Source organism: Pygoscelis adeliae, unplaced genomic scaffold (genome assembly GCF_000699105.1).
Source record: "Pygoscelis adeliae isolate BGI_AS28 unplaced genomic scaffold, ASM69910v1 Scaffold38, whole genome shotgun sequence".
NCBI classification, from domain to species: domain Eukaryota; kingdom Metazoa; phylum Chordata; class Aves; order Sphenisciformes; family Spheniscidae; genus Pygoscelis; species Pygoscelis adeliae.
The window spans coordinates 928,026-940,356 of NW_008825614.1; the positions used below are offsets into that span (position 1 = coordinate 928,026).

The window sequence follows — 12,331 nt, forward strand, 5'->3', positions numbered from 1 at the left end:
CGGAGGAGCGGGAAGAGGCGGGGCGAAGCTTGCGCTCCCCGGATGCTTCCTCAGCCCGGAACAAGGGAGCAGGCCTTTTTGGGGAAGGAGTTACTGCCTTAAAAAAAAAAAAACAAACCATTTTTCACATGTATCCCCTTACAGCAGCGCCCTAAAGCCTAGACACTGCTGCCCCTTGGAGGTGGGTGATCAAAACTAAGCGCCTCCCACCCAAGTTTGACGGGCAACAGGAAACAAATTGACGTTGCAGGACTGGACCCCATGAAATCAGACTGGTCATCTTAAACGGACATCGAAACTTCACGTTTTAATAGTTATTTAGCAGTAGTACCTGTACTGTGCTAAATTACTGAGTTTTAACTAAGCAAGGAGACAATGTTCGTTTTCTTCCTCCAGACCCAGGTAACAACTTTCTCTGGTTTTGAATTGTTTCTGTTTAAATACAGAAAGTTACTTGTAGACTAACGGATTGCAAAGAAAGTGGGTTTTAAAATAAGGTGACTTTCAGGTCCAGCTGGAGCACAAACAAGCATCTCTCAAGCTTCAGAGTAGAAACCTCAGTTCCTACTCTTAAAAAAGACACCTCGCAACCATTAAATCTTTCAAATGTTCAATGAAATTAACACATTCTGATTTGACTTACACTAGGTGAATCATACTCAAGAAAGCTTAGAAAACATGGTAACAGAAGAGATCGTCTTTTTATTTTAGAAGAAGGAGACAAAACTGGAGCTGTGCACAACAGAAGTAGTGGTTAAGGTTGATTTAAATGTTGTTAATAGAACTATTCCAGTACACAGAAAGGAAGCAAAACTTGGCATTTCTGCTTAAATTCTAACACATACTGGTAAAACTAATGTTTTGCAGAACATTATAAAATTAAGTTATAGAAATTTTAAAGTTATAAATAAAGACAATATAAAACAGATCTTGTATCTTTTAATTGTAGTTAGAGTAACATTTCCAACTTTTCTTGCAAATTTGAAGATACATACACAGAAGAAACAAACGAAAGAGTTGAAGGAAAATAGCACCAGTCTTCTGTAGTATGGAAATGGAGAGCTTGACACTTCCTCCCCTGTCCCCCACCATTCTAAAATGAATTTTAATGTTGTAAGATCTAGCACTTCAAGCTTAGGGAAATCGCAACTGAGAAACTGCTTAAAAGTCTCGTCCAATTCAGAAATGCTACATTTTGCTATTTGACAGAATTCTGGATACCAAAGTTCCCTCTCCTGAGCATCACAATCTAATCACTGCTTCTCCCCGTACGAGATACACTCAGTAAGCGCCTATAGTCTCTTCCCTGGGCTGCACCCGAGTTGCACAGAATTCACATTCTTCAATGAAAAGCTTTCAAATGTCACACACCTGCCCCCAAACACATGCGCAAACTCAACTTTAAAGCCATCGTTGTTTCCTACTACTTTAAAAAAGTTGTACAAGACACGGTAACAAAACATCAAAAGAGTAGTTCATCTTAAGTTATTTACTTCTCCTGATTTATTCACACACTAATGCATTGTCTTTATTAAAATTACGCAGAACCTTTGTAGTGGAAAGTGTTTAAAGTGTTCATTGCTCAATACAGGTATGATTTGGCTGACTTTCAACCCATTATTTGAGACCTCTGCACAGCTCCCTGGATATTGATACTTCCACCAAGTCTTACACGTTTGCTTCTTCTAACAGTCGGTCTTGGAAAACTTCCTTTGGGTTATCATACCTCACTGAGACAGGAGGGATCCCTTTTTTCTTCCCTCTTTTAGCAAGAGGGAAGTGAAAGAAGGGAAGAAAAATCTCTCAAGTTGGAGGGGAAAAAAAATTGGGAATGATTGGGCAGCAATTAGGGAGACCACCTAAACATCATTCACCGCTTCCTATACATTGATTTTTCTTAACATCTGTGAAGCTTAACACCTCCTCAAATTACTGTTTGCTACTAATCACAGTCACTACTTTACCTACTTTTCAATACTTACTCAAGTATTAAGCCCTTAAGTACAAAAAGAGTCCTCTGAAATCACTGAAACTGTACCTGTTTACACTTCAGGGGAACGTGTCCCATTTCTTATGTCTTTTTCCCTTGAAATATTCAAAGAGGGTAAGAGCCATAGAGAGGAGAAAATATGAACTGTGGAATACATACAACACAACCTAGAGTAATACTGTTCCTACAGTATCTCGTGCAGACGACTTTTCCATAAACACAACAGGATGTTTAAACATAAGGCAAACGGACACTGGAGGCCACTAAAAAGCTCATCTGTGTATTTCCCTTTAAGAATTAAAAGTCCAATTTCATTTAAGTGCTATAAAAGTAATCCTAACACATAATATTGTTAAGAATTATATTTTTAAAAAGCTTTTGTTATCAATGCTTGTTTGTCTAACAATCTGTTTACAGAATTTACATTTTTATGCTGAAAGTAGATTTTTTTAAAAATTTATTTCCAGAGAGACACAGTTTACTACAAGTCTTACTACAGTTGATTGAGCTGGTGCTTCAATAGAATTGTAGTCTGCTACTTAGTATAGCAGCCACTGGTTTTACAATCCTTAAAACAGTAGAATTCCTAAGGCAGATTTGTCAGCAAGCTGTAAACAAATAATTTTCCAAGACTTACTGGCCATAAACAAAGTGACCTTTAGTCCTTTAGGATTTAAATTTCTCTGCCAAATTGGAATTTTGGAAACTGTGGAATCTACTTCCAAATTAATACTCTGGAGCAGTTTGGAAACTTGTCTCTGAGGAAGAGTCAAAATCTATTTCCAACCCAGACTCATCAGAATTTGGGAGAGAATTAGGATAGGCGTTTAAGTCTGAATGCTCCTGCATGTTAGCAGAAGCATTTTTCATAGCTGAGTGCATGAAGCATGAAGATTCCCAGAGCCAGGTTTCAAGGTCCGCAGAAGAGTGAGGCGTTTTAAGGTGGCAGTATGAAGAATGAAATTCCATAGTAGATGGGACAGTTTGACATTTTCTTAGTGATGCATAATTGTCTTTCCTGTTTAAAAAAAGAAAAAAGATTATTAGTGTTTCAATGACGTTTCTATTACTGTTCAGATGTCTAACAGGGAATCTTCATATAAGGAAGAACACTAGAGGAAAATGGTTAATTCTAAATGCATTTAGTGAGTTAGGATATGGGACAACAGGAAAAGGATCTTGAGACAATCATATCTAGAAGAGGGGCACTCTGCCATTATGTGTTGTCTTCAGAAGTAGGTATAAAATGGTTACACTAAAAGTCACACCGTTCTGATGAGCTCAGAAGGGTAGACCCAGTTTGTACATTATCCCTTAGTCCTGATCTCCCTCCAGCTATCCACTTGGAGTATTTGCCGATTTACCAATCACAGCACTAACTGAACGTTAACAAGAAGAGTCTCAGCATTTACAGGTTGAGTAGCAAATAGAGTTGTTCAACTTCCCAAATGCCATCTCTGCGTTCCACTTTACAACCAACTAATTATCACCAACCTGAACAGCTGGAACAGAACTCTCCTGGCACTCTAAAACAGCACCTGAATCACCAGGTTAGTCTTTTCCAATTTGAGAAACAGGAAACTGAAGTTGTCACCAAGAATACCCTTTTTTTTTCTTTAAAGTCCTCTCTTCTCTCCTGCAGTGCCTTTGGGAAAAATCCCAAAATAACCCACAACGCCCCCTCTCACACACAACCCCCCCCCGCAACTTTCCATACTCGCACTTCAACACCAGTTTCCGTACCTGAAGTTTAGGTACACTAGAAGATACCATCCACCAGGTTAAGTTTCCTAAAAGGATTTTCAAACTGTAAACAGTGCAAATTTTCATGAGACTGAAGTTTGATTCCAAAACAGAAGCTAGATCTGACGACATAAGCGGAAAAGCGTACAAAAAGGTGGGGGATTACTTTCTGCAAAAGCAGCAGTAAGTTCTTGGCAGATGCTGAAACAAAGTACAAGCCCACAAAGAGTCACCTGTAGAATACAATGCAGAGTTCTACACACAGAGCCTTGGGACCTACCTACCCGAAGAGGGAATCCACTTAAAGGAAGGCTTCAGAAAACTTAGAAGTTTGACAGTGCAAACAGTTCAGTGGGAGCTGATCACCCTGAAGATACCATGAAAGCATACAGCAAAAGCTACATGACCACCACCTTCTGTTTTATGGCCAAGAGCTTCTCTTTCCACAAGAAGAGAAACAATGTTTCTGGTTAATCATGACTCAATGACCAAATAACCCCTCTGAGAAGTTACATCTGAGACAGTCTTGGGATAGTGTGCTTTCCAAACGCCCATTTCAGATGGAGATTCTCACAATTGGTAAGGCTGGAATACGAGCAACATCAAGAAGCTGCTAAATAAGGGGAAAAGCAGGAAGATGACTATACCCAAATTTATTGTGGAAATGAGTCAGAAATGTCATTAAGAAAAGAAGGAGAAAAGGACACTGGATTACACGTGGTATCAAATAACTGAAGAGATGACAGTAGGATGATAGCAAATATATACCAACAACTACATTTCTGCTCAGAGACACAGCCTCAAAAGCCAACTAGTGTTATACAAGAAAAGGCTTTAACTGATTTCAGAAAGGGAGAAGAGAGGCTCTTTGATTACAGGAATTAAACGCTTCTGAATTGTGAATAAAACTGAATATTGTAAAAAGAAAGTATCTTTACAACCTAATAGTAAAGCCACCGTTTAATATTTACAAAGCGGGGAGGAAACCCAAGCTTCAACCTCATTAAGTCTTCCATTAAGCCAGAACCTTTAACAGTAAGTTTGACTACTCTGTACTTCTAAGGGATGGAGCGTATGAATTGGGTCTTTCACAATGCCAATCCAGAACCTGGCAAAGCTTCTTATGAAGCTATGAATTATGATCCAGCAGTTCTTCTCAGACATATCAAACCTGCATTTCTGATGGGCCAGTGTATAGCACTGCCAGGGCAAAAAAGAGCATCTTTTAAGGATCTTCCTCCTTATCTAACTTTATTACTAAAAACAGGAAGACAAAAGCTCAAGAAGTCTTGGCTCGAATAAAAGGGTATTTTTCATTTTAATTTTAAAATCTGCTGTATATAGAACATGGCAATGCTTTAATTGAAGTAACTGCTGCAGTTAGGAGTCTCCAGTGCTACAGCTATCTCTCGGAAGCTTTTATGAAGCATTTATGAAGCGTTTAAGAACTCTGTTCACTCCTAATAGCTTTTCGGGCTAATTTCTCTCCCCCTTCTACCTCCCACCCAGCAACTTCAGGAGTTGAGACAATCATCAGAAAAATTAGAGTAAAATAGATATGACCTACTCTGATGAAGTCTGGATTTATGCTTTTTCAGACCAAATCTTAGGAGATTTCGTATTTATAAGCATTTGGACCTCAGAGAGAGCCTATGTTTCTCTACTTATAGCACTACTCTGACATGGCTGTGCAACTCTGTTCCAGCAACAAGTCCATTTTTTAGCAGGAAAATCTAAGCTGAATATTGGTCATACTCATTTTGTGAAAGTTTGCAGAGCTCCTTAGGGAAATACTGCACTCCCCAGCAAAAAGTGAAACAGCAGTGGTATTCTTAAATTCATACTGAGGTGAGTTGTCACTGATTCCTCCATGCACATAGTGCTACAAAGTTTAACAGAAGTAAAAAGTCTGAAAGGCTAAATCTCACCCCAGCTTGGTAAGAGAAGCATAATGAACCTACTTACAACCAGGTTAGAGTAGAAGGTTTCTCTTTCACAGAAATAGAGGTTCCTAAAAATTTTCCATATGTGTCTTATTTTAATTCTTCCCAACTGTCTTACAAGACTGTCCTTCATATTCATCTACTTTAACTATTACAACCTTTCCTGTCCAGACTCCTAAGAATCTAGTCTTTCTCCCAATGTTTTCCAGTTCCTACCTGCTACACCTGATTTAGAACATCTTGTGCAACCTTTTCCTCCTCTTTGCCTCCTGATTGCTCCAGCTACTGTGGAGCAGAGAAGAAACAAGTTCTCTGTTCTCAGTCCAATGCCTGCTCCATAACCCACCCCTCTCCCCAAAAAGCGTAAGCCTACCAACAGGCAACACCTCTTCATCTACAATATGTAGCAGTGTCATTGATCAGTTACAAACAACAAGCACCAGAAAATATACTTAAAAAACAATGCTAAGGATCAGAAGCAGTGAGAATTGTTTTGTGTTACCTTTGAGAAAATTACTGAATTCTGTTTTAAGAGAGAAACTTATTAGTACTTGAATCTCTGACAAAGAGAGAGAGAATTTCTAAAAATGCATCATTTGCATGCAGCAGCACTCCACTTTACCTGGATGTACAGAACAGCTTGCTTTTAGCCTGGGAATAAACTGTACCAGCAATTCGACAAAGTTGTTCTTGCATCCATCGAACATCCGCAGGCATGTCAGGAAACCAGTTTACTAGCCTACAATCAAAAACAAAAGACAATTGTTTTGTAAGCAGTAGATCTAATCCGCATTACGGTTTTACATATTATGTCCAACATCCAACAAAATAACACAGCTTTCATTCTCCTCAAGTTAACTCCCCCACCAAGGCCTCCCGTTCTTCCCAACCTCCCTGAATTCCCATCTAGCTCACTCATCTCCTTTCTACAAGCTAAGAAAAAGGGCGACATAGACCACTGCATCTCTGATCTATGCTGAGTGGCTGACTAGTATGTGCGTTCTACACCCTGTGACCAACATGTAGGAAGCCTGCAAAATACTCCTGTCTCCAAGACCTCTTTCTGTGTGGTAGGAACTTTCTGGTCAGTTTAAAGTTAGGCGGAAGAGAAAGGAAGGACAAAAGAAAACCACAATGGAAGAACAAATAGAAGGCAGAAACAGAGCAATGTCACAATTTTTTTTTTTTTCCTTATGACGCTCTTAACAGAAGTAAGTTACACCAGAGGGGAACGAGGGGGAAAAACCCACATGAAAATTCTGTTGAAACTTGCTTTGTCTCCATCCACCAAAAATGGCACAGAAGTGCCACATTAAGTGGCACAAAATGAAATATTTTACTAGAGTTCTATGTGGTTCCATTTACAGAACATCTGATTTTTCAAGTATTTTCTAAAGATAGTAATGACATCTGCTGCTCAAGGACTGGAATTCTCTTAAGAAAGCACAAAGCTTAGGGTTCATGGTGCATTCATTTAGCATAATTTCTCCTTTATGAGAATTGGAAAACTTATCAAATTAAGCCCTGTTTCAAGGGCACAACTTTCGGTCAACCTAAACAAACCTGGTAAGAAAATTTATATGGCGAGTAAACACTGGATTTCACTCCTGACTTCAGAAAGAAGCTAAACCACAAGAACTGTCTGGATAGAGTTCAAATACCACTGCAGAATATAGTAATAGTAATAAAGAACGTTCTCCTGGAAAACACAATCAAGGGCACTTCTCTCGAGCAACTACAAGACAGCTACTAGTAAGAAGAGTAAACTGTTTAGGAATCTTCTTAATATGTTTATTTATCTAGCCTTAGACTATAGAGGCTTTAGGAGGATACATTATGTAGGTAGAAATAATGGTCTTTGGACAGTTACCACTTGAATTCTAGAGTACCACAATGCCTACAACACTGAATAAGCTCTCAGTGAGTAAATTTCCAAAAGTATCAGAATTCTGAAGTGGTTCATTAGAAGTTCCTTACCGTAAAGCAACAGAGTAAGCGGACTCCACTGGTAGCGTATACGGTAACATCAGATAGGATATCACCCGCATTGGGAAGAGTTTAGAGAACTGAGCATAGAATCCATTCTGTTCTTTACATGCTTCCTGCAGTGCTTAAGAATAATTATTTTTGAAAAAGATGTTAGACTATTTGAAAACAGTTTAAATAATTCGCTCAAAGTTTGGTAATCTTCAGTCAACTTTATCAAGTGTTACCGAATAAGGTTCAGATAGAAAATGAAAGAATTAATCTCAAGGCACTCTTACCATAAACCTTCTCTATGCTATTTGAAAATATGGGAAACACGGACTCATACCACAGGGACAAAAGGCATTACCCAGAACTTTTAAGCAGTAAGTTTAAGAATTAATTTATAATAAGAGGATGTAAAGTTCACCTCTCCAAAAATACTTATGTATTTTAGATAGCATTGCTGTCTTTTTATAGAGTGTGTAAGGAGTTTGTTTAAATTCTAGAGTTCCGCATATGCCAGTTGTTACATGTAGTTGCAAGAAACATCACACTTCAAGTTTTGTTCTCCTAGGTCACTGGGATCACAAATTTCAGATCTTGGAAATACCGATCAGCATCCACAAGAAAACCTAGGTAAAAGTTATAGATTAAAGAAATAACAGAAGTGGGTTCAGTCTATTAACAGCTTATTAAAAAAAGACAGGAAAGCCAGAGAATTAGAAATCTACAGAAGTGTTTTAAAAATAAGGTAGGGATAACCAGTGCTTGGATTTGAGGTTCAACTTTGGTGTGAAATACATGCTTACAAAAATACTGTGCTCATACAGATTTTATCCAAAACCAAACGAGAATTCAATTCACAACTCTGCAGTGTTGAAAGTACCTCCTTCCTCCTGCTTCAATCTTATTTCTATAGCTAAATCAAAATGGGCATGTTCACATTTAATAAGTATTTAAAGAACTTTTTTGGGTTGAGCTAGTCTCTAATATCATAGGCAGTTATAAGATTAAATAAAAAGCATCTTATGCAAATTATAAGAGTAAGCGGGGGGCGGGGGAATCAAAGTTTGCCATTCAAAGTTACAGGAAACAGCCTGAAGCATGTACCTTTACGAAGTCTAGGAGGTAGACTCTCAAATATGCTCTTCTCCAAAGGCCATGGATTTTGCTTCAGCTGGTCATTAAGTACTTCCATTTTCAAAGTTTCTACTCTGTTATTTTCTGTCAATTTTTTTTTCTTCATATGGTCAATGTATTGTGCAGCCTCATGAGGATTTCTTTTTGTGAAGGACAAGTGGATATAAATTGAGTCATTCAGAATACCTGAAAGAGTCAAGAGCTTCCACTTAGGCTTGGTCCATGGGTCTTCAGAGCACCTGTACAGCACCTGTAGTCTGTGTATCTGTACAAAGGCCTATCCTGAGGGAACATTATCTACCCAATGTCAAATACACTTGCTCTTATAATCCCACAAACATTTAATCACAATGATGAATACTCTTTTGCAGATTTAGGTCTTACTTTAAAACAGGTTCTAAAGAAAAGGAAAAAGTGAACAGTTAACTGAAACTGCACTGGAAACATACAGTCATTTACCAGAGTTGTTTTCCAGCAAGAAAGCAAATGATTTAAAGGAGAGGAGGAAAAGTGATTTAATATTTATTTGAAAGAAAACACCCAAAACACACCAGACATTTGGGAAATTTGACATGCAGGTATCACAGGAGTACTTTGAGGCATTGCTACAACAGGGTGGAGAAGGAAAGCAAGTAGGGTTTTAGAAAGGAAAAGCGAGTATTGAAATATGAAAAGCGAGTAGAAAGGAAAGTGAGTATTGTTTTAGATATATCCAAAGCACAGATCTAAATCAACATTGGTTGCCTTGCAAAACTAGTGCCAATTAAGAAATAGCACTGATAATTACTTTAGAAACAAGCACTAGATAATGAGCACAAAGTGAAAAATACAAGAAGGATGTTTATATTCGGTTTCCAGAAAATCATTATGAAGTTATTTAAATATAAAGACTACCAAATTTGACTAGGATCCATACCTACATACAACAGAATCTGTATCCTACTTACAATTACTCCTAAAAGACAAATGTCAAACAAATATACAGTGAATTTAGCAAAAAGTTATCTGAAGTGTTACAGATGGGGGGGGGAATTAACTCCTACAGTTGAAATAACAAGAAAAGAGATACATAATGAATGAGTTTGGAAAGGTTATAATTATCACTGATTAAGCTCGAAGCAAGACAAACTTGTGACAGAATAAGAACAAAGGTGATCACAGGAGCAGTAGTGTGAAAAGGAGGACAATAGTGCAATACACAGGGGACGCGGGGGAAAGACACCAAGGAAGAGCTGCAAGGAGTCTCAGATAATGGTGTCAGATGGAAACATGCACACAGGAAACTTGTGGGTGCAGTACAGCAACGGAACCCATCTTAGCACAGACAGCCACAAGTTACAGGCTCTCTGTATAGCTTGTGCTTTTAATCACCTGGTAAAAAGGTATAAAGCAGGACACTCATATTAAATATTTAATAATATTTGAAAATCAAACTCTTAAGCAGAACCGTGACATTCTTTAACAGTGAAGAAAATTGTTCCAAGAAAACTTGAATATTTAATGTTCAGTTATAACAGAGTATAAGCAGTGAGCACATCAATCTATGACTGCATTACAATACTGCAGCTGGTACTATCTGTGATAGTGCAAACATCACATTTCAGTTTCCATTCCTCTAATCCGACCCAGTACCTATTTGCTTCTGCATCCAAAGACTACAGGGGCTAGGCGTATTTAACACATAGTTAACTTCAAGCTAATATCTAGTTACTCTCTTTAACTTGTTCATCTCAAAGTGTGCAGAGCAATAACATTTGTTAATATAAAATACGTTACTAGAATTCTAGGAGTAGAGCAGAGCAACTTTCAATTCTTCTTCCTAAACTTATCTGGGTCCCAACAACTGCTACATTACAAGTCATCTTCTTCTAAAGTCTTTCATGATACAGGCTAAGGATTTGTGTGTGACTGAGGTTTATATTGTTTTTACAAAGCTCCAAGTTCTGAACTACAAAACTTTACCTAGAAATTCACTTGGATGACAGCAGAGAGGAGGTGATAAGATACAGGTTTCACAGCAGTGGGAAACAATAGCCTATTCCTATCCTTCACGATTAACACTAAAGAAACTAATAATATGATTTCCCTAGAATTGGAATTCTTTGGTAATTTCACTTAACAATACCTTAACATTCACTTCACACAAATTTGACAAAAACCCCAAAAGTTCAGTTTCTGTGTGGCAGCACAACTTACCTCAGGTGAATAGTTACTACAATTATGTGATTTCTATGAGAACTAAACTTATCATGATGCCTTCAAAAACCTCAAAGACCTAGCCCCTTCTTAGCTACATACAACTCCCTCACCCTTTTTTTTTTTAAACTCAGCTTAAGACCACATAATCAGTAATTATCCACAAGTGTAACATACCATTCTCTTTCAAGAATTTAAGAGCATCTGAATATCCTTGCTCACAGATCTCTCCTAGTACCTGCAAGCATAAGGTAAATGTCAGACAAATAAAACGAGATTCAACTTAAGATCAACAGTCTGCAGAATGAAAAGCCACTTCCATCCACCCTCCATTCTTGTAAGAAAAATTTACATTAACAATTGCTATAATTCAACAGATGCAGGTTAATATGCCTACTGTGATGATACATACATGGTCATGCGTACATGAACTTATGTTTCAGCTATTACAGATGTACTAAATTATTCACCTAAAAGGACAGCATTCTAACAGTTTGCAAGAATTTCCTCCCCTTTTGTTTCTTTGACTAGCCTTTCAGCAGATGCAAGCAACAATGAGACAGGGTGCCTTGGAGTATGCCAATTCCCCTCCTTCCCTTCCAGTGCTTCCCATTTCCCAAAACTATGAAAAGTTAGCTGTGCAATTCTCATGCTCAAACTCAGACTTAGTCTTCCATATGAAAACATCTTTCACCAGATGCAACACCAGCTCACCTACACAGTAGTCCTAGACAAAAAAAAAATAAAAAAAATTAAAGCCTACATAAGTAGAATTTAACATTTTTCTTCAAGTGGTCAAAAAGCCCTCAATTAAAAAAATATATCTATAGCAGTCAGGAACATTACTTCTCTGTAGTATACCCCAAGCCAATTGGCAAAATCTGTTTTCATTTTTTCAGCTTCCACAATGGCAATTCAAGAGCATTTCCCTCATCAGATCTGCAGTTAACAGCGCTTAGCGAAATTTAAAGGCAATTTGCCTGTGTGAAGTATTGAGAACTTTACAAAACCATGAAGCTTTAGAACTTCTAAGTTCTGAAGCACCTGGTTAGCAGGTAAACATGAAAGGACTACAAACTGACAGTTATTAATTTACCAATGTTGATTTTATGATAGAATCCTGTGCTAATTCCCAAATAAATACTGAAAGCCAATAGCAGGACATGCATTTTTAGTCTGAGACTAAAAATAAGGAGAATGAAGAAAAACTATGAAAAAAATAGAAACGAGAAGAGAAACATCACCAGAGAAGTTTATATGACTAGATGAAATGCTAAGATTACTGTAGCTTTCTGCAAAAGCAAGGCTTTTATATGGAAAGACGTTTTAACTATATGAAGGCAGTGACTTA

The 12,331-nt window shown here is 37.7% G+C and overlaps 1 protein-coding gene across 1 annotated transcript in view; it reads right to left on the reverse strand.

Annotated features, from left to right (window-relative positions):
• Positions 1 to 2,601: 2,601 nt before the first annotated feature.
• Positions 2,602 to 12,331, reverse strand: part of LOC103924466 (patatin-like phospholipase domain-containing protein 2) — a 17,164-nt gene continuing 7,434 nt past the window's right edge. Inside the window, exons 5-9 of the mRNA XM_009332995.1 lie at positions 11,158 to 11,262; positions 8,755 to 8,970; positions 7,654 to 7,786; positions 6,299 to 6,415; positions 2,602 to 3,008 (exon numbers count right to left, since the gene is read on the reverse strand). Coding sequence (XP_009331270.1) covers positions 2,717 to 3,008; positions 6,299 to 6,415; positions 7,654 to 7,786; positions 8,755 to 8,970; positions 11,158 to 11,262 — 863 coding nt within the window. The 3' untranslated portion in view covers positions 2,602 to 2,716. The remainder of the gene's footprint in view (positions 3,009 to 6,298; positions 6,416 to 7,653; positions 7,787 to 8,754; positions 8,971 to 11,157; positions 11,263 to 12,331) is intronic.